Source organism: Hypomesus nipponensis, chromosome 2, assembly GCF_054491055.1.
Source record: "Hypomesus nipponensis isolate SF chromosome 2, ASM5449105v1, whole genome shotgun sequence".
NCBI classification, from domain to species: domain Eukaryota; kingdom Metazoa; phylum Chordata; class Actinopteri; order Osmeriformes; family Osmeridae; genus Hypomesus; species Hypomesus nipponensis.
Window position 1 is genome coordinate 13,249,486 of NC_140362.1, and position 26,437 is coordinate 13,275,922.

A 26,437-nucleotide genomic window follows, 5' to 3' on the forward strand; every position below is an offset into this window, starting at 1 on the left:
CTCTTGCACTCTCTCGCTCTCTCAGTGTAAGTAATGCTTCACTTCCTGTACTGTGACAGTCTTATACTACTATCCGAACGTGGCCTGATGGCTGGTCTGCTGTGTTGCTGCCTCTCGGCATTGCACCTTGACTGGTCTATCAGGACGGATTGGTTATTTAAATGTCAGGGACACATCAGGAAACAGCCAAGCCCAAACCAGAAAGAATGATCACTACTCCCCCGTTGTCGGCAGATAATCCTGAACGGGTGCTTTATCTGAGGTAAATGTTTGAGCCATGTGTTATTTCAACATCAATACACCCAGTTTCTGTGTGCTGTGACTGTGTGGCCTCCTTATTGGCAAGTTCCTGTGCCAATAAGGAGGTGTGATGTATCTTAGGACTGAACCTCGCATTCCCACCACTGGACTTAACTGCTTGGAATGAGTTACAGTACTGTATAAACTGTAGCATGCCCCATCCTCATAACAAGAGCTGCCACACACCATGACAGGGCAGAACACCTACAAGTAAACATCAGGTGACCAGAAGAACAAGAACAACGAAAAATCCTGTCAAAATGCTCCAAATTATATATTTTTGGGAGAATAGATGAGTTGTTTACTAGGTTTCTATGAACAACACACAGCAGATATCAGAGAGGGCATTGCTCTTGTGCAATAAGATAACAGGTGTATGTTATAGCTTAGACAGGCACATAAACATACACACACACTCACACACACACTCCACTTTGTCCTGACAACCTGTTGGTCTGAATCATTTCCTGACTCCCTCCAGAGTCCGGCCCTGGACTAGCACATAAGAGCACACACAGAAACCCTTTAAATACAGCCAGCTGACATTTTTCGTAATTCAAGTCGACCATAGTGTGAATGCGTTTAAATATGGAAGAGAATCTCCGCTCCGCCGGCTGAAGGTCGCGCTTTAGAGTCGGAAAGTGTGTGCGCGTATGTATTTGTTAGACGGTGTTTGTGTGTGCGAGTGCCGACGGTGACTCTATGAGTACGGTGTGTGTGTGCCCCCCCCTCTCTCCGTAACACAACAACATCTCACACGCGGCGTTTGCCAAACAAACAGACGCCCCGGCAGACAGACAGACGGACACACACACACACGGCCAGACGGACAGCCGGACAGCCCGCCGGCTTGACCTACCAGGTATGATCTTCATCTAAGAGTCGGGGACGGAAAAAAGGAGGTGGAGGTCGGAGAGCTGGTAAAAGGGGGAACGAGGGAAAGAGGAGTGCTGGTGTTTGCTGAGCTCTGGCCCGTTTGTCCCTCAGACTCTGTTTGACAGCTTCTGCCTGCTGCTAAGGCTTGTCAGGCTGCTCCCCAATGGCCTGGTGGGGGAGGGGGTGGGTAGGGGGCAGCAGGCAGGCAGGGGAACTGGGGCAGAGGGGGAAGGAGTGGCAGGGGGGGTGGGAGGGGGTCGAGTGGGGCTGGGGCAAGGGGGGTCTGGGAGGATATAAATAACCCAGATGATCGCACGGTCATAGTTAGAAGCTGATGGTACCGCTCTGGCGCCCCTCGCTAACGGTTGCCCTGGAGACCTGGCCAAGACCTGTCATCGCAGATGTTGAGGAGGATGATGATGGGTTTATTCTGACGCCGATGTCACTGGTTCCAGCTCAGCCAGGGGGTACACATCCTACTCGTCCGACCCGAAAAAGTCGCGTTCTGACCCAGCAAACTGGCAGGAAATCCAGTTGAGCTGGCTGAGAAACCCCTCTGACCCTCTCCTCTCACTGCTCATCCAGACAGCACATCCTCCTCCACTCCAACACCCCTCTGAGACCAGAGGAGGCGGACCCGAGTAGAACGATCCCGATCACAAACAGCCAGCCAAGGATGAGGTCCACTACACACGTGCCGTGTGGACGAAAACTAGCTTGGTGGTCTGAGAAACGGACGCACCAATGACACGCGAAGCTGTAAAAATGCCGGTGACCACACTCGGCGTGGTGAGAGATGGATGGCGTGTTCAGCGGGGTCTGAAGTCCTCGCCTCCCTAAACGCCGCCCCCCATCGTCCCCAGGATCCCCTCAAACTCACAACAGCCCCTAAATATAGCATGTTTGTGCTTGTCCATATGGCACGGGGAATTACCGTGTTGACAGTGGGAATCCCTCTCGAATTCATGTTAACACTCACCCTGCTCTTCGCCTTTCGAAGAACGACTCTGGGATGGACCACGCGTTGAACACACATTTCAACCTGATTTTCCTATCGCAAAAATCTTGTAAATGTCAGATTGTTTATTTTTTTTGTTGTGAACTGGTCAGTCAAATCAGACACGCTGTGAGAGGGTTTGGGTGGGGTGGGGTGGGGTGGGGAGGGAAGGTCTTTTGTAGGTGTCTCCTGTGATAGAAACCTGAGTTTCACACAGCTGAAGTGGAGACCAAGAACAACAGGAGTTTAGGAGAACTTGACAATGACACCTCTGACAGGAGCCCAGTTTCTCTCACATATAGAGAAATAACATGTATCCACCTATTCCAGTGAATAAAGAGGGATATTATTCATCGCCTATCCCACTAGTATGAGAATGATCATTCCTATTTCAGGCAATGTTTCACTTTTTGAAATGTTTGGATCACTCTTTTCCCGTTGAAAAAATGCAATTCAGGGGGTTTTCTTTGCTGTGATACGTGGCAGCGGGATATGTTTGAGCCTTAGCACAGCATAAGAGATAGATCCTATCCCAGCAGTGTAGAGAGTCAGTGTTAGATCTGCTAGGTCACACCCTGACGGATGGGGGAGCACTGCTGACACACAGCTAGTGTCATGGTTAAGGTCAACATGCCTATGAACGTTGGAATGAATACACACACACACCTTTAAAGAACATGGGTGTGTGTGTTGTATTGGGGGAGGGTCCAGCTCAGCGTGTTTGCGTGTGTGTTTGTGGGTGAAAAAACTTCATTTTCCCACAACTCAAGCCTTAGACCAGCAAGCCTCCAGGTTTCATCTCGATCATTTATCCCTGAGGTCTGAAACCAGTCTGAGGCAGTTGGTTTCCTACCAACCACAGGTTCTGATCACCATCCCACCATGTTGACCCAGACTGGGAGACGTATGTTAAACGATCTGTGTGTTTGCTCCAGAGTTGGCTCTGTAGGGAGTTAGCTGTTCCTGGCCTGCTGCCTCTGTCCTAGTCCCTGTGAAGCAAGCCAGCCAACACTCATTACTGGGTACCGGGGACTATAATTACAACTGCTGCTGTCTGAGTTTCTCCTACGAGTTAGCCAGCTCTGACTGGCAACCACGGGCTTACTGGAGAACAATTGACAAGCAGATACTGTGAGAGGAAGGAATCGTACAGTAATAAGCATCAAACACTCTCAACTTAAGCTTTTTATCCACTCCTGAAACCCAAAGTTGTGCGTTGGGTCCTATTGCCGAGGTGGGTCCGATGGCTGAGCGGTTAGGGAGTCGGGATATTAATCATAAGGTTGTTGGTTCAATTCCCGGCCACACAAAATGACGTTGTGTGCTTGGGCAAGGCACTTCACCTTACTTGCCCTTGTGCTTACTGTAAGTCGCAATGGATAAGAGTGTCTGCTAAATGTAAATGAGGTGGGGGTTATGAGTGGTTATGAGGGGTAAGGAGAAACGACACACGTGGTTGTCAGCGGTAACGGGGGAAGAGCAGCCCCCCCGCCCAACTTTGTTTTGAAAACAACAGGAGAGGACAGATTTCCCCCCCTCACCCCCCCCCCCCCCCCCCCCCAAATCCATCCCCCCTCCCCCCTCTGCCTCGCCCTTCGGCTTCCATATCTGCCGGCCACAACACAGACTATTGATAGCGGCATGGCAAACAGCCCGTCCTGTGCTTTTCACCTCAGAAAGGTCAGGCCTCATAATCTAGCCCTTTGAGGCTGAGTGAGTCACACACGCCATGCCGACCATGGCGGTGCCACAATGAAGCAGGACTGCTCTGTTGCGTGACTTCCACAAATATGTTGGCCGGTGGGCATGCCAACAAGACTGGAGGGTGGGGGGAACAAAGAAAGAGACATTGGTCTGGAGTCTGTTTTGCGAAGTCTGGGACTGGTGTTTTGTGTGAGTGCAGATTACACCCCCGTTGGCCTCCTCCATCGACGGAACAGTTCATCCATCACTGCTTCCACTGTTCTCAGTTTGAGCCAAAGAGCTGTGAGCGCCACGTGGTCATCCAATCACAAGTGGTCATCCAATCACACGTGGTCATCCAATCACACATGGTCATCCAAACACACGATGATCCCACCAATCGGAGTGGCTGTACCAGAGTTTTCCAGGACACGATGTGAGGCGAGGCTTCAAACGTTAGTCAGAGAAGCAAAGCAGAGGTACGAGTCAGAGCTGAGCTCCAGAGAGAGAGGACTCAGTCCTCTCAGGCCTGATGAAGCAGGATAAAAGCAGACGGGCCGTACTGGAGGGTGTGACAGACTGCTCTGGTGACAGTTATTTCATTAACTGACATTCCAGAGATGCTCCTCACAGCAGGAAGACACACCATCAACAGGAAATCTAAATGTGGACTCACGATAGGTGGGTCCAGGAATTAGGCCTAAATCTCTATAAAGCCACTGTGGTATTAATACTAGCAGGCTCACCACCGTTACTGCTCAGCATAGCTATAGTTGGATATTCTATTGGAGCTATGTAGAGTGAATACATGGAATTATTACTGAGTATTCAAGCAGGGGATGTACTGTCTTGTCACTGTTCCAAAACGGGTCTTCAAAGGTCAGTAGGGGGCGGCAGTGAGTTAGTAAACACTGGATTACCAAGTGTTTAGGATGGTTTAGCTGTTGAACCAATGAGCTTGACCAGTCCAGACATAAGTACTGCAGTAGTGTAGTATGCAACCGGCTAATAAAAAAACAACAACACTAGAATGATGTGACGGGCTGTCTGTAATAACAATTGATATTTTGACTTCATCTTAATAGGATTTGAGGATTATCTGAGTCATGTTCCTGGTGAGTAACACTGCCTGACCATCCCTGCCATGAGAACTGAACTGCTAATCAATCCCAGGCTGCGCAACCTCACGTGTGGAACTAGCAACACACACCCACAATACCATAAGGACACTATTCCAATTTCCTGACTCACTTTCTCTCTCTTGCTCTCTGTTTCTCTTACTCGCTCACACGGACCGCATACACAAACGCACACACCCAAATCAGACAACGCCCATGTGCTCTGCTCTCGGTGAATTGCACACCCATAATCATTTAAACAGTCATTTCTTCACTCCCGTTTACAAAAATGCTACTCTGAAAAGATTTGAAAAACATTCAGTCAGTGCCACAGTGGCTAACATCTTGATGTGATAAGAGAAGATAAGTATTTCACAGCACCAGAGGAGCACGGTGAGATTCGTACATCCAGTTCGCTCTGGCCAACAACAACATGAACAAACGTCGGCAGCATTTTCTAACACATTCCAGAAGTCTCCATGTGGGGGAGAAGACAAGAGAGGAAGGAGGGGGTGGGGTGGAGGTGGGGGTCAGAGATAATACACGGTGGGGCATGGTGGGGCATGGAATTGTTGTTCTGTGCTCAGCTCCCCCAGGAGAGAGCACAGGCCAGGACAGCCCTTCCCAGAGCCGGGAACCCTGGAACACAGGCTTCCTGGAGACAGTCTCCAGAGCACCACACCCCCTTCTCTCATTCATTCTCCCCTTGCCTCCTCCATCTCTCCTCCTTACTTCTGAAGAAAGAATGAGGGCAGGGGAGAGGAGAGGGCAAGAGAGGGAAGGGGGGGGGGGGGGGGTTGGTCTGAGACACACCCGGCTGTGAGGCAAACCAACAGATTCAGATTTCTGTGTCTGTGTAAAATGTGTGTGTGTGTATATGTATCTCAGACAGTTGGATTGCTCAACTTGTCACCACGCAGGAATTCCCCTTCATTAAAAAGGGTTTTGAGAAACATGAAATGTGAACGCCTGTCGCTGACACATGAATTAGCGTTAGCCATAGAAGTTCAACCCAGGCAAATCGCAGTGTAGGCTATAACACGACAGGGTAGTTCAGCATTCGTGCCAGAGCAGGGCGATGTGATAGGAATAGATCTTAGATCTTATAATAGATCTAACAGAAATGACTTCCCACATTCTATAGAGGCGAATGGTCTTCTCCCCCTTACCAATGAACCTAATACCCTCGAACGTTCAGTGTGACTGACTGTATCACTGATAGCTTTTTCACACACACATGGATAAATCGCAGTCTCATCTAAATGAGTTCCTGTTCATATACCATCTCTCTGAGAGCATTCCTACATTTCACCTACGTAACACAACGTTCTGCTTTACATCAAGCAATTAAATCCAGCCCTCAGAATAACTGCAATTTACAGGAATAGAGGTGGAAAGCAACAGTTGCCATGATGTCTGAATCATTGTTTATACCCTCGCAAACCAAAACAATAAAGCACATGTTCGACTGGAGATTACAGAGGAACTTTCGCCACAACGGCCACCTCAGCCCTCCCACTCTCCAAACAAGGGCAGAAACCCTGGCAACGTCTGTGACATCACACACACAGAAAGGGACAGGAAGTAGCGAGGGAAGTGTAGCCGAGGGAACCCGAAGGTATCCATGGCTAACGGTTCTCTGACCTTCTACGAAGTTGGGCCAGGTCTTTTCCTCCGGTTCGTCCAGAGAGTGATCCCAGTCGTCTTCCGGCACCGAGCTTGCAGCGCCCGCCCCGGAAAGAACTGCCCTCTTGATGGCAAAGGCCTCCAGAACGTCCATATCCAGCTCCTCGCCGGTCGCCTCAGTGACGGCGGCCACGGGAGGAGGTGATCCTCCGGCCGCCCCGGGGCTGCCGATCATCTTCACCTCCACCACCTCCTCCACCACCACGATCTTCTTCCTCATGGCTGCTTCGTCCACAGACTGGTGTCCGGGCTCGCGGTTCTTTGGCTTTTTGTCCGGGGGTGGGGAACTTCTGTCTGAGGGCTGTTCCGGATCCTTCTCCTCCTGCTGGTGCTCACAGGCCTGGCTCACAGGGAGGCTCCTCTCCTGCTTCTCTGTGCTGAGCGTTGGCTGGGCTGCCGACTGTTGTGCAACTTTGGGAGGCTCCCCCTGCCTTGTGAGGGGGCTGGGCCGCTCTGCCTCCGCTGCTGCTGACGCTTTCCCTCCGCTAGCCGCTGCTTCCCTCGCAGAGGAGGATGTTTTTGATTTCGAGACCTCCCGTTTGATTTTTTCAGTGGAGAGCGGGGCTGGCTCCTCCTTCTCTTTGTCTGCTGGGGCCACAGCCTGCACAGCTGCTGTTGCTGGCCTGCACTCTTCACCTCGCATTCTTCCACCGGGCTGCCCAGCAGAGCTATCCATAACTGCTGACCCTGAGCTGGGGTCGGAGCTACCTACAGCCTTGGTCAGGACCTCTGCCTCTGGGTGGATGGGTGGTTCTGGGGCCGCCACCTGCTTCTTCCCTTTGGCTTTTTTCTTAGCCTTTGAAGAAGCACCGAGAGTCATGTCTTCGGGGGGTTTAACCTCTGGGTGCGCAGGAGGTTTGGGAGGTTCCGACGCCACTGCAGGAGGTTGGGTCATCGCCTCAGTGAGCTGGACCTTGTTAGTCTGCTGAACAGCTACTGTTAGCGTTTCCACCCGGGTGACAGTGGTCTCTGTGATGGACTTCACCGTCTTTGTGTGGGTCACTGAGCTCAGCTCGGAGCTCGACGTGTCCTCATGAGACCCCGGTGGTCCCTGGGTCCGCTGGCTGAGCGTGGTGGTTATCTCACTGACCGTGGCGGTCTCCTCTGCCCTCTGCTTCTTCAGCGGGGGGCATGGAGGGTCAGGTTCGGGAACTGCCGGGGGCTGGGCTGCTGGAGGGGGTGTTGGAAGAGATGCCTGGGGCTGGACTTGTGTTGGTGCTGGTGGGGGGGATTCTGGTTTGACTGGTGCATCTATGCGGCACTCTGTCAGAACAGGTTTGGAGGCCTTCTGCTCCACTTCTCCATTTGATCTTGGAACCTGCATAGGCTCTTTGACTGCTGGTGCTTGTTCCTGAGGCTCTGAAGGTTCTGGAAGGTCTGGCTTCACCAGCTCAGGTTTTGCAGGTCTGACCTCCTGGGAGACATTTCCAGATGCTGGTTTCTCAGCTTTAGCGATATCCTGAGATTTGGAGACTTCCTCAGACACCTTTTTAGTTTCGGTTTTCTTTTCGTTTTCCTTGGCAGTTCTGGCAGCGTTACCGTTGTGCTGTGGTGATGCAGGTGTGGGTGGTTTAGAGGGCGCAGCTGAGAGTTTGGCGCTCTCAAGCGACGCTGAAACACCTTCAGCTTTCTGGATTTCCTGAGTCACCTTAACCTGAACGGTCTTCTTCTCCTTGAGCTCACTGGACAAGGCAGTGGTCAGTTTGGGGGTCTCGATGGCCACTGAGTCTGCCTCAGCTTTCTTGGTCCCCTGAGTTGCCTTCACTTTGTCTGTCTTCTCTTGCTTGACGTCTTTGGCAGGTGGGGGTGTTGGGGTGGCAGGCTTTGAGGTGATCTTCTCTGATGATGCAGTTGGCTTGGTTTTTGGTGGCCCTGACTTGGAGGAGTCAGCTAGGAGCTTGGCTGCCAGTGCACCACCAGCACCTGCTGCTGCTGCCACAACCACAGGAACGGATCCTGTGGAAGGGGCTGACTTAGACACGGTCTGGGAAACCACGGTTGTCTTCTGGACCTGGACTTCTTCTGTCAGGTTTGTCTCCTTTGATGTCATCACTGGTTTGGCAATTGGGGCTTGGCGAGAGAAGGCCTCCGTGGAAACTTGTTTCACCTGGCTGTCGTCGCTCACCGCATGATCCCGCCATTTCCTGGGTGGGGGCTGGGCCTGCTCGTCGGATTCCCATGATGCTCTTGGTTTGACAGGCTCCGCAGCCATCGGACGACCTCTGAACCTGGGGGTCCTATCGGAGTGGGCCTCCTCGCTGCCTGTCTCGCCGGCGCCAGGCCTGCGGTGGCGGTAGCCCTGCCGCTCGGCCTGGGCCTCCAGGCTCTCTCCTCGGGCCCAGCTCCCAGGCTTGGGGACATACGACGTGGGCCCCTCCACCTTCTGGTATCCGGCTGCCCGTGCTCCCATGGCCAGAGCGGTGGTAGGCCTCCGGACCCTCTGCAGGGAGGCGGGGACGATCTCGGCAGGCAGCCGCAGGTAGTCACGGAGATACACGATGCCCTCGTTGGTGAGGTACCAGTAGAAGTGCCTCCAGGCAAAGGTCTCCCTGACGTAGCCTCGGGATTTGAGGGAGCCCATGGCCCGGATCACCTGCAGGTTCCCCACGGCGGGGATCTCCGGGTGCTTGGTCTGGGGCCGCTTGTCCTTCTTGGCCACCATGACGCCATCTCGAAACAACAACTCGTAGATAGCCCGGAGCTCAGCCAGGGGCATTATCATTCCAGCCACCATCTTGTTTGTCCTGGTCTGTCAGTGCCTGAGCGCTTGCACGGTATGTTCGCGCGCGTGTGTGTGTGTGTGTCTGTATTTGTATTTATACGGATGTATCTTTTCCGAATGACTAACAGCTACGTTGATGCTGCTACGCCAAAGGAAGATGAATTACAGGATGACCTCACTCCTGGGTCTGTGAAGGGCCAGTGGCCAGCCACGTGCTCTTCTGTTTAATTAAGGTATAAATGACAAAGTCTTCTTTACTCTCTCTCTCCCGTCGCTTCTTTGGTTGCCACCTATGGCTCCTCGTGTCGCCTCGGTTTTTTGCGTCTGGCAGACAAAAAAAAAGTAGCAACGTTCTCTTTGAAAGCAGTTGAAAAAGCCTCAAGAAGTCCTGCTCCCACTCTCGTCAGAGTGATCTGGGAAGTGCACAGACTCTGGTTTCTCCAGCGGCAGTGAATGAGGGAGGGAGCGTGTGTGTGTGTGTGTGAGAGAGAGAGAGAGAGAGAGAGAAAGAGAGAGAGAGAACGACACTCTGCTCTACTCAGCTCCTCCTACCTTGCTCCTCCACTGTTGAGGAAAAGTTGGCATGGAAAAAAAAAACACACAAAATAAACTAAGCTGAAGCACGTCAGAGGAAAGCACAAAAATGACCCGACTGGCTAACGCTGTGCGAGTGTAAGAGAGAGAAAGAAAGTAGAGAGTTGTCAAATGAATGGCGCAGCACACCTCTATGGTGTGGGTGTGCTCAAGCACATGGAGCTATGGACAAATGGAGACGCCCACTCACACACACACACACACAAACACACACACTTCAACACACACACACACTTCTCTGGGAGTCACATGCTCTCCCTTTAGGAGTGGGCAGGACCAGCAGAGATTAGTGAGAGAAGGGAGACACCCTTTAGGCATACTATCATATACAAGAAACACACACCAGGCATTCAACCGATACAACTTACACACCTACTATCTAGTGTCACTGTAAGACTCCTGCCCTACGCAGTGCACATGAAAAAGATTTAGCTGCACTGCACAGTCCCTGCAGAACCTATATCCCATGAAGAGAAACCAGTCATGCCATATATCCCATGACATTAAAATAACTTTCATAATGGTGATGAACACTGGTGATCACTGGTGGTCGTTCTGGAATCTTGTGTTTATTTGGTCTACATGCAAAACGTTGTGTCTTTGGTTGTCACACTTATGAAAATGAGTCAGACCTTGGGCAGCCTCAGGACAAAGATGTTTTATGATGAGGCATTTCCTAATTTTACAAGTAGATTGCCCTCAACAATAGAACATGAGTTTACTGCTGTTCAGCTCCATTCAGAGCCCAAAGCTCAGCTCCTTTTCCGGTCATCCCAGAACCAGAGCCAGCCCCAACCCTTGAACCAGAGCCCCAGTTACAGCCAGGCCAGACGTTAATGTGATGCAACATGCTGTAAGAAGCTCTGCTAATGTCCCTCATTCAGACAACAGACTAGGGCAACATGCTGCCTGGTTTTAGCCAGGGAACTCAGATTCACTCTGACAGGACTATATAAAGACCTGTGCATTAGAGCTAACCTTTAAACTGCTCAGGAACATGATATCAGCTTTCTATCCCCGTAGATCACCCTCTCACTCGCTCTCTCTCTCTCTCTGCCGTGCATCTGTCCCTGTCTCATCTCTCTGTGTGTCAGAGACCCGTGTGTGTGTGTGTGTGTGTGCGTGTGCGTGTGTGTGTGTGTGTGTGCGTGTGTGTGTGTGTGTGAGTGCGTGCATGCTTGAGAGAGAGCCAAATTAAGAGACAAAGGGTAAGCAGGGTGGAGAAGGAAGTTAGTTCTATAAAAGAATACCTGTTTAGAAGGCAAATATATCAGAAGACACAGTAGGGGGAGGTGTCTTGTGAAACACAAGGAAGCTATGTAGAGACGCATACCAATACCAAGCCACAGAGTCCTTCAGCTCCAGACACCAGAGAAATGTTGCCTTGTATTTGCCATGGCGACAGTCATACACAAGACATCCAGTTCTGAGAAAGTCAAATATCGCCTTTCAGAGAGGCACTCCCCGGGCCAGATATATGTGTCCAGGACAGCTGGACACCAGGTCGCTCAGCACACAGCTGTCTGCAACAGCACTACACTCTCAGCCAAACTATACAATCTTAGGAAAATAGGTGATACCTCGAGGCTCCCTAAAGTACAGGCTGATTGTTTTTTATCGTGGGAAGACACAGTGATTCAGAAAGCCTTTTTAGTTCCTTATACCTTTCTTAGAACCTAACCAGCCAGCCAACCAGCTTGCTCCATGTAATCACCTGACATAATTATAGCATTCACCTATTGGTTAGACCATACACAGCTCGTTAAAATAGCTCCATGTAATTAGACCAAGGGGCATATTATTATTAACCGCACCATTTTATGTATTACAATACTCTCTCATAAAGCCCAGATTGGGCCTAAGGAGACTTTGAGAAACACATGCGGTGGTGTTCGCTGCCACTGTAAACCTCCCTGCTGTGTTTACATATCGAGTCAGGGACAAGATGCCTTCTCTCAGAACTCTCCCGTGTTTCAAACCCTTTCAAATAAGGATGTGGCCCCGAGGCCTGGTGTCTGGGAGGGCACAGCCAGATGTGCCGCTGGAGGCTCATGTCCTGCAATCTCCAGCAGGATCTCCTCAGTCAGTCAGGCTCTTCAGGAGATGGGCTGTAACCCCTGATCTCAAACAAGTCCTCGCAGTGCTCAGGTCTTTCACAAGACTAGCCGACGACCGCTAACAGTAAAGGAAGAGGAATTCTTTGGGGTTTGCAGTGCAAACACATTCCGCACAGTGGTGAAAGACACGTGTGTGTGTGTGTTCGTGCCTGCGAGAAAGACTCTTGAGAAAGATTCTTATCACGATGAAACCGCTGTCATGAATCACATATTTATAATGAAGACTATCACCAACCAGCGCCACAGATACATTTGCACAACTTGCTGCCAAATACCCAAAGCACTCATTAGCTCGCCCAGCCCTCTCTAACAGGCACCCTTGGAAGCTTGCAAGGTAAACACAGTAAACACATCTGTGATTCAAGCCTGCGGCACCCATCAGCCCTCCACTACTTCTAATGGGCCAGTTATGCTCATTCAAGGTAGTCTGTATCATGCCGTCTTGTGCCCCGCAACATCAAGCTGCCCAGTCAGCAGGCTTGATGGTCTATTGGAGAACCAGACCCGTGGTACACTTTTACTCTTCAACATGACCTCTGACCTGAATGAAAGGTCAACTATTGCTCCAACAATACCCTTGCTTGGACTATACATTGATTGGGAGCCCTAAAGCGTTATTAATACTTACCGACAACTGTTTTAGTGCACTGCCTCAACGGTGACTGTCATCGCCCAATGAAGTGGTCAGAAATATAGATGGTCAGGCAATAAAGACGTCCCAAAACAGATACCTACTTCCTGAGGGGAGGGATGAGGGGCGGTTCCATTTTTGGGATTAAACTGTCGTTGTGTCTCTCCAGATAAGTAGAGACGAGAGAGATCATTATCAGAGCTGGAGAGAGATATAGAGATATGAATATAGAGATCATCAGAGTTAAGACAAAAAGTGCTCCCCTCTCCACACACCCCTCCCCCCCCCCACCCCCCCTTCTACTCAACACAAACTACTTCTATTCCCGGAATAGACCTGTCAGCACCAGTGTGGGGGTCCGCCCGCCAGCCTGCTGCCCAGGTCCAGGGCTCTGTGGCTGGCCACTCCAGCCCACGTGCCTCCCAGACCCCCAGGCTCGCATGCCACTTCCAGGGAGGGCAGAGGGCATCGGAACCACACCAAAGAGGTTTAATGTGAGCGCAGTGCATAACGGTTCATGTTCTGTCCAGGAAACAAAAGGATCTCTCAAACAGACTGCCATTCGTAGTCAGGGACAGGATGACAGGGCAGATCAGAAAAAAGCGTTATCTCGAATTAATAGTGTGACTCAGCAGAATCTAGATAGAGCTACCGTACCAGGCCAGGGTCGCTCCTGACCACTTAGTACACGTCAACATGAGAGGATGGGAGGCCAGCCGTCACCTTGTGACAGACCCACATGTGAAGTTTAACGTGAACACACTCTCATTCATTCTGTCGTGGATTCAAAACTCCTTGACTTCACGTCTTGATGAGGACTAAAGCCATCCTACAGACTGACAGCACAGCATTACATACATTTACATTTTGTCATTTAGCAGACGCTCTTATCCAGAGCGACTTACAGTAAGTACGGGGGGACATTCCCCCCGAGGCAAGTAGGGTAAAGTGCCTTGCCCAAGGACACGTCATTTGGCACGGCCGGGAATCGAACTAGCAACCTTCAGATTACTAGACCAACTCCCTAACCGCTCAGCCACCTGACACCTGCTGCCCCCCAGTCACACCCACCCACACACCTACACACACACACCTATACACACGCCCATCCACACATCCTGGGGTAGGGGGAAGGAGGGTTACAGTGTAGCTGTCTAATGGTACAGGAGCCGAGAGTTATGTCTTCCGCTGGAATGTAATGACTGATGAACCTACAGATACTGCACAAGCAGCCAGCCCCTGGCTCCAGAATGTCTTTTATTGCTAACACACCGACATTTGCAAGTGATAGCTAGGAGAAATATTTTCAGAATTTGTAATATGTAATACCTCCCGGCCAGGTATCCCACAATACCCTGCCCAAGCCACCGCCCGACCATAGAGATGAGTGGAAGACAAACGTTGTCATATAAGTTTGTTTTTCGAAGAGGCTGGAGTTCCACAAAATACTACCAGGCTTTAGCTTGGCCAGATAAGTCAGCGATTCCAGTTCCACACCTGGGTTCTGGGTTAGCATGCTTAACGTTAAGATACTTTAATGCCAGGAGTTGGATACCACACTAAGAGATTGCACACAGTAGACTGTGAAAGGGACATAATAGGCCATATGCAAAAACAATTTACATTGCAAATCACCAAGACCAAGGTGGCACCCGTACAATGCCTGGGCCGCGACATTCACTTTCATATCATGTTGACAAATTAAGCGTACCCCGGGGGGGACAGAGGCTAGTGGTGCTGGACCCAGCTGTGAAGCTGCACTGGTCTGGAGGTTGGACCCAGCTGTGAAGCTGCACTGGTCTGGAGGTTGGACCCAGCTGTGAAGCTGCACTGGTCTGGAGGTTGGACCCAGCTGTGAAGCTGCACTGGTCTGGAGGTTGGACCCAGCTGTGAAGCTGCCCTAGTCTGGAGGTTGGACCCAGCTGTGAAGCTGCCCTAGTCTGGAGGTTGGACCCAGCTGTGAAGCTGCACTGGTCTGGAGGTTGGACCCAGCTATGAAGCTGCACTGGTTTGGAAGTTGGACCCAGCTATGAAGCTGCACTGGTTTGGAAGTTGGACCCAGCTGTGAAGCTGCACTGGTTTGGAAGTTGGACCCAGCTATGAAGCTGCTCTGGTTTGGAAGTTGGACCCAGCTATGAAGCTGCACTGGTTTGGAAGTTGGACCCAGCTATGAAGCTGCACTGGTTTGGAAGTTGGACCCAGCTATGAAGCTGCACTGGTTTGGAAGTTGGACCCAGCTATGAAGCTGCTCTGGTCTGGAGGTTGACCCCTCAGTGTGGGGACATGGCCCAGCTGTCCTTCCTTCAGAAAGAGCTGACCGCCAGGGACAACCTGTCTGCTCTCCCTACTGACTTCAACACCCCCCACCCCTGCAGCTCTCTGAGCAGCTGGTGGCCAGGAAGGAGGGGTGGAGGGGGGCTGGGGGTGTGGGAGTCTGTCGGTGAGGTCCAGTCAAGGTGCTGACTGGGGCCTTTGGAACACCTGTCTAACAACCCCTCCCACCCCCCTCCCCTGCCAAGGCTCTCACTCACCCCTAGGTTGTGTGGGGGGGTGGGGTGGTGAGGTGAGTTTCTCTGTAGAAGCCTAACAGTCATGTGACATTGGTTATAACACCCCTCTGTACAGGGAAGTACAATGGATCATCTGGGATTTAAATAGCTTTCACAGGGTCAAAGGGCAGAGGGCCCAAATGCAGAGGGTGTCTGTGCGACCCCAGTAGTGTCAGCTGGTGAGTTGCTACAGTGCCACCCAGAGACCGGCTCACCCATCTGAAAACTGCGCTGACCTTGATGTATGACCCTCTGAGCAGTGCCAAGGCTAGTGCCAATTAGCGTCTTGGCAAGCCAAGAGGGCAGCCTTTGAAATGCCCCAAGACTCAGAGCATCAGAGATTAAACCCCTGGCACGGACACTGGGGCTAAATTAGGATGAGCCAGGCAGATTAAACATGGATGATCGGAGGGGCGGTGAGGGGCGGGGGGTTAGATGGGCGGGGGGGGGACTTTTACAGCGTCTGCTGGTAACCACCAACGACCTGCCAAGGAAGAGAATGAACCACAGAGGAGTAGAGGACAAAGAGCCAGTGTGTTTTCATGAGGTGGCTGAAAGACAGAGAGAAAAAGGAATAAAGAGAGTGAGAGAAAGAGAGAGAGAGAGAGAGAGAGAGAGAGAGAGAGAGAGAGAGAGAGAGAGAGAGAGAGAGAGAGAGAGAGAGAGAGAGAGAGAGAGAGAATAAATAGAGGTGTGCAAATCACAGCAAAATAAACACCACTGTTCTGGAATAAGTGGGATTAAAAAAAGCCCACTGATTCTGAGAGAATGTGGTATTGTTACACCAACAACACAAAGGGCCTTGAAGCCATGTGAGGAGAACAGGGAATAGAACCCAGAATGTTCTGGAATCAATTTGACGTTCCAGAGGCTGTTCTTCTAACTCAGCCAACCTGAACTGTCTCCAGATGTAGAATCATAAATATCAATGGATAAGGCTGGGGTTGTCAGAACTGCTGTGTGGGTAAACCTTACTTTGCATAACAGCCCAGAGTGTGTGTCTTTTACTCTATGTGTGTGTGTGGCGTGTGTGTGTGTGTGTGATGTGTGCATACACCTAAATCTCTGCTCTCCTCGTTTGTGAAAAACGCATGCCTGCAAACTCGTAAAAAAGGAGAAAATAATTCCTAACAAGAGCAAGAGGTCCCTGGACCTGGTGTGGCGTGAGCACTGGAACTTTGTGAGCTGAGGAGAGGAGGCATAGAGGAGGAGAGGAGGCAGAGAGGAGGAGAGGAGGCATAGAGGAGGAGAGGAGGCAGAGAGGAGGAGAGGAGGCAGAGAGGACAAGAGGAGGCAGAGAGGAGGAGAGGAGGCAGAGAGGAGGAGAGGAGGCATAGAGGAGGAGAGGAGGCAGAGAGGAGGAGAGGAGGCATAGAGGAGGAGAGGAGGCAGAGAGGTGGAGAGGAGGGTTGGCTGACGTCAAATTCATAAGTGGCACCGATGCTTGTGGAAAACCTATAAGCTGGAGTGGCGCTTGAGGTAAAAAAAAATGACAAGTCTCTCTGTGTTCTGAGGTCCGTGAGTCACGGATCACACGGACTTCTCCTTTTCCAGAGTGGAAAGACATGAAGTCACAGGTCAGCCCTCAATCCACCCAAAACAAGCTCTGTGTCCCCGCTCTCCCTCTCTCTCACACTTCCTTTTCTTGCTCGCTCTTTTTGTCTCTTTTAAGAAATAAAGTAGTAGGTATGTGAGTGTGGGTGTGTGTGTGTATGTGTGTGTGTGTGTGTGTGTGAGTGTCTGTGTGCGGTACCAACCTAACTGTGAGGTCCACTATATCATAAGTACAGCTCTGTCTGCATACAATATACAGTATAATGAAGATCAGACTGGAGAGAATGCAGCTACAGTGTGCCCACTAACAGAGCACAGAACCTCTTTGTGTGCCGTAAACAAGTTCCAGCAGTAAGTTCTGCTTTGAGGTTGGAGGGAATGTGATACAGCCTCCTCCTCTCCTCTCCTTCTCTTCCCTCCCCTCCTCCTTTTCTCTCACCCCCTTCCTACTCTTCTCCTCTCTTCCTTATCCTTCTCCATTCTGCTCTCCCCTCCTCCTCCTCTCCTCTCCTGTCCTCTGCCATGCAGATGTACTGCTGACATCGCTGCGCCTGGCTGTCAGCCAGACAGAAGGGACTTCCCCTCTCCCCTAGAGGGCGCTGCAGGGAGAGAGAGAGGGTTCGGGTGGGCTCTGGGGAGGGGCCGGGAAGAGCACAGCAGGTGGAGCTCACCTCACATAACAACGTAAAGGGTACAAAATAAATGATCAACGGATCGATGGCGTGTAAATCAATCAATCGCACGGTTCAAATTTGAGATAGCCCACGCGTCTACGCCAAAGAGAGGGGACATTTCTTGAGATCGACTAACCGACCAATCAGAACGAGCTATGGAGCCGTTGGTAGAAACGAACCGATGGATGACGCCGTAAACCAAACCACGTCCAGGGTATCACCGATTAAGCAGTCAGGGTCACCATGAGTGGTGAGTGGAGAGGTTGAAGGACGAGGCGTGGTCAGCACACACTCTCCATCCTCCCTTCCACGCATGCCCTCCCTTCCGCGGTGGAGTACGAAGAAAGGCTTCTGACCCCGCCCTCTTCCTGGAGAGCCACCTGCGCTTAGGAGCAGGTCCTCCCTCCGCGCTCTCCACCCCCCTCCCCTCCCCTCCCTCTCCACCCCCCTCTCCTCCCCGACGCCAGCTCGTCCCCCGGCCCGGCGCCTACCTTTCTTCGTGCTGTTCCAGAAGCGGTCTCCCAGAGGGTCCCCTCCGGTCTCTGGCCCGTCCATGGCGGCCGCGACGAGCTCTCCGCCTCTGCACCTCTCCTCAGACCCACCAGTCCAGATTCCAACCCCTAGCTAGCCCTCCCAGCACCAACACCCAGGGCCCGGCACGGAGAGCACCGCTCCTCTCTCTCTCTCATGTGTAACCCAGCTATCGGCGAGCGCATCGACATGGCAGGATGGGGGGGGGAGAGGGAGGGAGGGAGTAAGGTGCAGGGAATGGTGTGAGAAGAAGGGGGGGGGGGGGGGTGGGGGGGGGGAGAACAAGGACTTCCTTTCATGTGGTGCCCATAAAACACAAAGAACTATCCAGAATATAAATCTGAGGCCTGGACAGACTTAGTGTCGTGTCCTCCCTCCCTCCTCCCTCCCTCCCTCCCTCCCTCCCTCCCTCCCTCCCTCCCTCCCTCCCTCCCTCCCTCCCTCCCTCCCTCCCTCCCTCCCTCCCTCCCTCCCTCCCTCCCTCCCTCCCTCCCTCCCTCCCTCCCTCCCTCCCTCCCTCCTCCCTTCCCTCCCTCCCTCCCATTTCCCTCACTCCCTTCTTTCAGTTCTTCCCGCCCCTCTATACGTCGACCGCTCGCTCCCTTGCATCCTGTCCTGTCTTCCCTCACTGACATTGTCTCCCCGCAGGCCATCCCTGCAACCCTCCCATCTTTCCCTCTCTCCCCTTCCAAGGGCCCCATACGTCTAAGAGCACCCACACATTGTTCGGCAAAGGCAAACACACTGGGGCCCTTGTCCAGCAGGCCACAGAAAATCTCCGTCCTGATGGATGGACGGAGGGTGGGCATCACCATGGTGAGGAAGAGACGGGGAGAGAGAACTTAAAAAGTGGACCAAACAGAAAGAGACCCTGGAAAGCTACGGACACAGTGTCCAGCCTTCGGACTATGACCGCCAGGCCCTCTTCTGTCTGGAACCTGGTTTATGGAAAGCAATTAGGTCTTTTAGAGGCTATTTTAACGGAACCATTGAGTCGTGCTCCCAGTGGAAGGTCTGCTCTAAAGATGAGAGAGCCGAGGTAGACAGAGAGGCTCTAACTTCGCCTCACATGCCCTCCTCGTCAGAGCCGAAGTCGTCTCCTGGGTGTCAATGAGGAACCCCCCTCCTCCTTAATCCCCTTTGAGACTGGCCTATGAATATGTGTAAATGCAGCACCATTACGATCAGTTGACTTGTCATGTGTATAGAGCCTCGTGTTGATTGTTTATTATGTTTAATGGACTGATTTTAATGTGCAGTACTACGGTTTACAATCTTGTTTTGATCAACAGAGCGAGCTATGCTGGTCACAGCTATTAAAAAGGATTGATGTGCTGAGATGAGGCCTGAGATTAGTAGCACATAATAAGAAAAACTGAGTGAGTTTTTGTGCTGAGGCCTGCAGGGAGACATTTCACTCTTAAGGATTAAGATGTCACGATATCAGCTGACTAGACACTCCTTTGTTTTCAAAAGTCGCCTAGGGCGTCAAACCTGTCCAAACTTTTCTGAAGTTTGGTTAATGACTCTGTCACAGCGCTCTATCATGTCTCAGTGCTCTAATGCGGATTCGAAAACAATTTTAGGCTCACTACATCCCTCGACAACGGTCATTCGATTTTGAGCATGTTTTTCTTTGTCAGTCAGCCAATCAACCAGTCAGTCAGTAAGTGAGTTAACCAGTCAGTAAGTCAGTCAGTCAGCCGGCCAATCGGATAGGGACACAACCTTGCCTCCACCTGGACCTCCCGGCTGGAAGAGACAAAATGGAGGAGGGTCAGCAGAGGGATTGTAAAATGGAGGGCGGGGAGTGCCAGATCAAGGTGTGCCAGCCAACTGGGGCCGGGACACTGGCGCCACCCAGAGATGGTCTCCTGTTTCTCCCTCTCCTTGCTTTCTCTCCCTCTGTGCCTCCCTTCCTCCTTGCCTCCCTCATCCCTTCCTCCTTGGCTCTCTCTCTCTCAGCCTAAGTTTCTCCCCCTCTCTCCCTCCTTTGCCTTTCTCCCTCCCTCTCTCTCTGCTCTCCTTTCTTCTCTCCCTGTCTAGCTTCCTCCCTCCCTTTCTCTGCTGTTCTGGTGTGATCGAGGCACTCCGGTTACAAACACACAGAGCGAATACAAAGCAAAGTGGCAGGGAGCAGGTAGGGCAAAGCAGAAGGCAGGGGAGGGGGGGCAGGGGAGAGTAAGGTAGGGGAGGGGAGGGGGAGAACATATCTCATTCTCAGGCTCCCATGATTGCAGTCGAGCACAGTGTCGAGGGGCAAAAAAGCGCAACTGTAAAACCATCCGGAATGTTTGTGCAGTGACTCAGCCCCTGCCCTACCACGCAGGGGTGTGGCCAGGCCGGATCCGCTGGTTGCCATGGTGACAACACCCAGGTAAATACGAGCCATGCACACACACACACACACACAAGCAGATGCCGTCTGTGACCGCGGTTGAAAGACAGTGGATGTTGCCACGGGCAACTCGGTCTGAAACAAAACGGACACAGGATATGGTTGCTAGCTGCCTTCTGGACGTGACGGGAAGGGATCGGCTTGGCAACCTGACGATCATCAGAATTATTTATAGATAGGCATCCCGGCAATCAAGACTCATAAAGAGTATACACACACACACAAACACACATACTGCAAAAAGGGTGTCGAAGAGACCACGCACATAGCCAAACAGCACACGTTTGGAAAAAAAAGCCCTCACAAAGAGACACAAATGCGGATGGCAATATGGTGATTTACTATCCACATTATACCCATAAAACACGCTCCATCTGGAGAGAATGAATCAGTCGCATTCTTTCCTCTGGGAGGAGAGCGGGAGAGTGACGGGGAGGGCGGAGCTGAGAGCAGAGATTGCCTTCAAAGCCCGTCAGGAACTGGTTTGCTGCGTTCACGGTCGGGGGAATAAAGACCCTGTTCTCCTGCAGCTCAGCACATCAACACTAGTGTTGAGTCACCAGTTTGCTCGTTCCCCTCTCTGCAACAATACACACGTCTCCACGTGTGGCAGTCAGTGACCACAGCCAGCCACCAGGGGGCTCCCTCCAGACCCAGACATGCGGTGGGGCGGGGGCAGGGTGTGTCCTGCCGGGCGAACGTTTTCACAGCCTTGAAGTGAGTCTGCCCTGGGGCGTGTAATATGCTGCATGGCGACGATACAGAAAGGTATGGAGGAAATGATAGACGAACACAACCATTCCAACAGAACCAGTACAACCTGCTGAAAAAGGCCTCTCTGTTTGAAGACTTTGCAGCCAGCCACCGTGCAGAATGTCTGCATGGCTGTCCGAGTGAGGCAGAGGTAGGTAGAGGCAAAGGCAGAGAGTCGCTGACAGAGGAAGAGCCAGAGGCAGTCTGTGGGCGGCAGAGGCAGGCAGGCAGAGACAAAGGCAACGGGGCAGTGACTGACACAGCCAATGAAAGCCCCGAGGCGATGAGGGGCAAGCAGGAAGTGTGCGTGAGTCATCCCGCTGGAAGGCTGTTCAGTTCCAATGTATCCTGTGTCAGTTCTGGGAGGAGGAGAACGAAACAGCTCCTTCTGTTCTCGGGGGCGGGTGCGGCAAGAGACGGAGTGAGCGGAGAGAGGGGAGAGAGAGAGAGAAGGGAGGTGAGGAGAGAAGGGTGCACGCCTCAATGTCGTCCCTCACGGAGAGGGAAGACATCTCCAGATCGCATGGCCGGCTGCACGAGAGAGAGGAGGACAGATCTCCCAGAAAGCAGTGTTCCAGCAGTTCAACGACTCCAAACATAGTATATACGTACGCACGCACTGGGTACCACCCACTGGGTCTCAAAAACACTTACAAGGTATACCCCCCCCTCCCCATAATAACATATCCCATCTATAATTACACCCCCATCAACACAGAAAAATTCCCCTCGCAGGCCCCTTCATGTCCAGCACCCCCAGTAACAACCTTGTGCACCCCAGGAGGGGGTGTCTGGATCGGCCTCCGTAACCCAGTGAACTTCGATCCAGATTGCTAACGCCCCGGTTCTTTACCAAGAGACACCTCAGAGACATCGGGGTCTGGCCCAGCTCCAGAGTCTCCGGGCTGGGACACAGCCCAGCACGCCCAGCCTCCCAGCCCAGACTCCACAAGCCCGATGGGGCTCCACTGGTGCTGGGATGGAGGGGTGCGGCAGGGAGCAGAAATAATGATCATGATGAAACCATATGATGTAGGGATTTGGTTTAGTAGAGTATTTCTTGAACAGACCTATATCTATGTATCCATTATGTACAAGTGTCTCCTGTGGCAACAGGAAGGTGACGGTTTTCCTGTCTCAGTGTCATTTCACGGAACTCCCGGTCAAAACAAAGTTCCTGATGAGGTCAGTGGTGACATGAATCCTCTTTGGTCTGTTGTCTTAGCAGCAGAAAAGCCCTGCTCTATCCATATCCTCCTCATCCTGTTTTCCTCCCTGGCACCTAAAGCAAACACACTCTCTAGATCTTACACACAAGCACACACACACACACACACACACACATGTGGTGTGTGTGTGTGTGTGGGGGGGGGGGGGCAGAACACAGCCCAGCCCAGTCAGAAACCCAGCCAGGTCCGGTCCTGCTCAGGAAACAATGCAGGGAACACATTCTTCTCTTTATTACCCTGTGGCCATAAAAGAGCCTGGGCCTGTCTGTGACAGTGTGTTCTTAACTCCACACACACACACACACACACACACATCGACACTCATCAGCACCAATCTGACTCTAAAAGTCATAAATAGTAATAGTAAAGAGTGTCAGTATATTTATGTATGGTACAAAGTATAAGTAACGGTCTCGTATCGTATAGTACAGAGTCAGTTTGAACTGTCTTCGACAGTTTGCTGAGCCCCTGGAAGGCGGGTGCAGGGTGGGAGCAGGGAGGTTAACGGCCTATTAGGTTTCTCCCCTGACACTCATTGATTTACGAGAAGAATTTGCAGCTCCTTGGAGATCTGAGGCCGGGGGTAAACTATCTCTCCCCCAGCCCCAGTGAGCAGCTTGCTTTAGGGGGCGTCCAGCTGTGGAGAGGTAACCCCACCGACGGTGGTGTGTGGTGTTGAAATGGCACGTATGCATTCAATCTAACATAGGGGTAAACTCAATACATAGTCAACTAGCTTGTCTGTGTGTGTATGTTGGGTGTGTGTGTGTGTGTGTGCACTGGGTTGACGCATTATCTCTCTGTAGCATTCGAAGGTTACTGGAGCGCCCCCAGAAGCAGGCGGTGCAGTGAAGCGGGCAGTGCAGTGAAGCAGGCGGTGGAGTTTTCACAGTCCCCGATGACAAGGGTTCCGTGTAAGGACGTGTCCAGGTTCCGGGTGATGAACTGCAGCCCCGCGGCGGTGAAAAAAGAGAGAGCCGCTGAACACACCCTTTCCAAGAAGGAAGCGACGGCAGCACACGCACCGAGAATACACACTTTGTACACACACTTAGTACACACGCCTTGTACGCACCGCTACGACGCACACCAAGCACAAACAGACTCCCTAACGTCTGCCTGACTGCAGGTCAGTAAACCAGGCGGCAAGGTCTTCACCTGTGGCCTTTCACGACCTGCCTGCGTGCATGGCCGCGAGAACTAGGGTTGCTGAGGGTGCTGCAGCGCCCCCTGACAGCACGAGCATTGAAATTGATGTGACTTAAAAATCCACCACCGCGGCACAGCTCCGCAGTACCGGACTGGCCATTGGGAGCACCGGGAGAAGAATAACGATGGAAAACCAGGCTAAGAAACGTAGGGTGGGGCTGAAAAATGAAGAGACAAAGAAATCACCTTCACTCGACAAGGTTTTACCAATTGAAAAACGGTTATGTTTATTTTACATAAAGCTCAACTATTTTGCGCTCAAATAAAGGCCCCAAAATTTGGCTCGCGCGCTACGGCCGCTCGCATTAAGGATAGAACTCCCAAACTTGCATCGCATCGATCGAACACTGAATATGCATGCATTAGCAGGGCAGCTGTGGTGGTGCATGCTGGTGGGCCGGTCTGGATCAAAGTCCAGGGCCTATTTTTACTTCCAGTCCGTCCCTGCTGCCCCGCAACATTAAGCCCCCCCCCCAGCACCCCTTTGATAAAAGATGTTCCCGCGGCTATGCCTGCGTGCTCCACCCACATTCAGGGATCCACATCTTTTCCTCCAGCGCTCCTTCCACCTGGGACAACATCTCTCCCGGTGGGAGGCCGCGGGCTAGCATTCCTGCGCCGCATCGAGCCTTCTGCGCGCACACACACACACACACACACACTCACATACAGTGTGCGTCCACATACAGCGTGCGTTCAATTACAGTCTGTTCCTGTCCTGTTCAAAGCATTCAGCCAAAGACAAAGTTGGCTTTCTGGTCTTCAGAACCTGACTAGTTGACACCTGTAATGAATCAAGGCTAAGTTACAGTAATTGAGGCATGACATGCTTGGTCGCAGAGGTGACCTATGGAGTACGACTTAACCTCTAACCCGCACTGTCATAAACCAGGCTTCAACCAGGTGTGACAGCAACAACCCTACCTCCCACGCCCTTCAGGTGAACAGGGTGTGGAACATTCCAGAAAGAGTGAAGATGTTTGTGGCAGTGTAAAGGGACAGGTCTTAGCCAATCCCTTCAGTGCGTGTGTATGTGTTTGTGAAATACGACTGACACATCAGTAAAAGATTTTCCAAGGGGAAATTCCTTTTAAAAGACATTCCACCACACACACAAGGAACACTTCATGGTTCCCTCTCTCTCTCTCTCTCTCTCTCTCTCTCTCTCTCTCTCTCTCTCTCTCTCTCTCTCTCTCTCTCTCTCTCTCTCTCTCTCTCTCTCTCTCTCTCTCTCTCTCACATCCACAAACACACACACACAAACTCAAACTTGCCAAATATAAATGAGCTCTTAACTCAAAACCTGAGAACAATCCCACTGATCCTCTTAGCATCCTGAGAAGCTATGCACCTTGATCTGTAGGTTTGCCTGAGCGTCTAAACACGTCATGATAATGTACTGGTCAATCACTCTGTGTGGTGGGAATGCAGTTTAGGTCATGTGGCTGGAGTACTTATACAGGACCAGAGGGCAGCCAATCACAGGAGACCTTCTGAACAGGAGGTAGAGGAGGAAGAGGAGGATGATGACGAAGAACTCACCTGGAAGAGAGAGAGAGATAATAAAATGGGCGTTAGATTAGGTCACCGTTCCAGTCGGGTTAAAAAACCACGTATGTTCTGGATTTGCAGCGCATGCCAGAAACCAAGCTGGGTTTTGACCAAGGATTGGTATTGAGGTAGAACACCTGGCTTTGGCTGGTCGTCAGGGGAACAAATCAATGATTTCCCCTGTTACCCGTGAAATGGTGTTACCGCCTTCTGTTTGACCAATCATGAGTGAGACATTGACTCAACGTCCAATGTCTTTGTGACATAAAATGTCCATTTTTTTTTATCTTACAGAGGGGGAGTCCCCATACTGACAGAGCAGAAACAGAACGGATGTATTTATTTTTACATTCATATCTGGTCAAAATGACTGCAAGCGCATACAAACTCTCTTTCCCCAGTCAATTTTGGTTCACTTGCCAACAGCACCATCTTCTGATCATTTCAGAGAACAACATGCTGCATAGCCGTTAAGCTGTCATTTGGCCACAAACACGTCTACCTTCCCAGCATGTATCATCAGCCAAAATGAGACACGTCATCCTTCTAACAGATGATAAACCCTTCTGTAATGATCTAGAATGTTCCCTGATACTTATCTACCCTGCTGTTAATGACGACGGCCACAAATCAGGCCGGCCGACATCTCCGACGACCACATCGCAAGACCATATGACACGCTGTACGCCATAAGAACCTCACCCAGCCTGCCCCGCCCCGCCCAGCGTCCCCACTACAACTACGTGTTGACCACCAACGATGGCCTGTAGATATGTGCTGACCACCCATGACGACCTGAGAGTTTGTCAGAAGTGTAAGCTACACTGTTTTAAATCATCACTGCCACCATAACCCTGGGCCTGGGGAGGGGCAGGGGCTTCAAAACGTCATCGTCTAAAAAAGGAGCCCGTTTAAAATAGCTGTGGTTTCATGTGTGGCTTTACTACCTTTACAGCAGATCAGATGTTAGGATGTAAAGGATTTCCTGGGTCAACAGACAGAATATTCTAGTACGGACGTAGTATAAGATCTGTCAATCTGGGTTATATATGTTCACGATGTAGACTGGTCTACATGGCCCTAGAATAAAGACTGGTATAGTTGGGTCTAGTATCCAGATACTAAAACCTAGATTCTATATGGCTGTATGTAGCTTCGACGTCGAATGCAGCCGTGCTTTAACAGTGATTCGTGCTGAGAGCGACATTAAATCTTCTCTGCCTTCAGCAGCTCTCCTACCCGCGTGGAACATTCCAGAATAGGAA

General features: G+C 51.5%; 1 protein-coding gene across 6 annotated transcripts in view; it reads right to left on the reverse strand.

Annotated features, from left to right (window-relative positions):
• The window catches only part of plecb (plectin b), a 71,353-nt gene extending 53,282 nt beyond the window's left edge, over positions 1-18,071 (reverse strand). For 2 of the 6 annotated variants that reach the window (XM_084707046.1, XM_084707037.1), the window contains exon 1: positions 17,993-18,071. In XM_084707046.1, the coding sequence (XP_084563172.1) occupies positions 17,993-18,056 (64 nt within the window). In that variant the 5' untranslated portion in view covers positions 18,057-18,071. Of the gene's footprint in view, positions 1-1,159; positions 1,319-6,618; positions 9,410-17,992 lie in introns of those variants that run through there. The other 4 variants (XM_084706981.1, XM_084706971.1, XM_084706991.1 and 1 more) reach the window with 3 other exon arrangements.
• Positions 18,072-26,437: the final 8,366 nt, after the last annotated feature.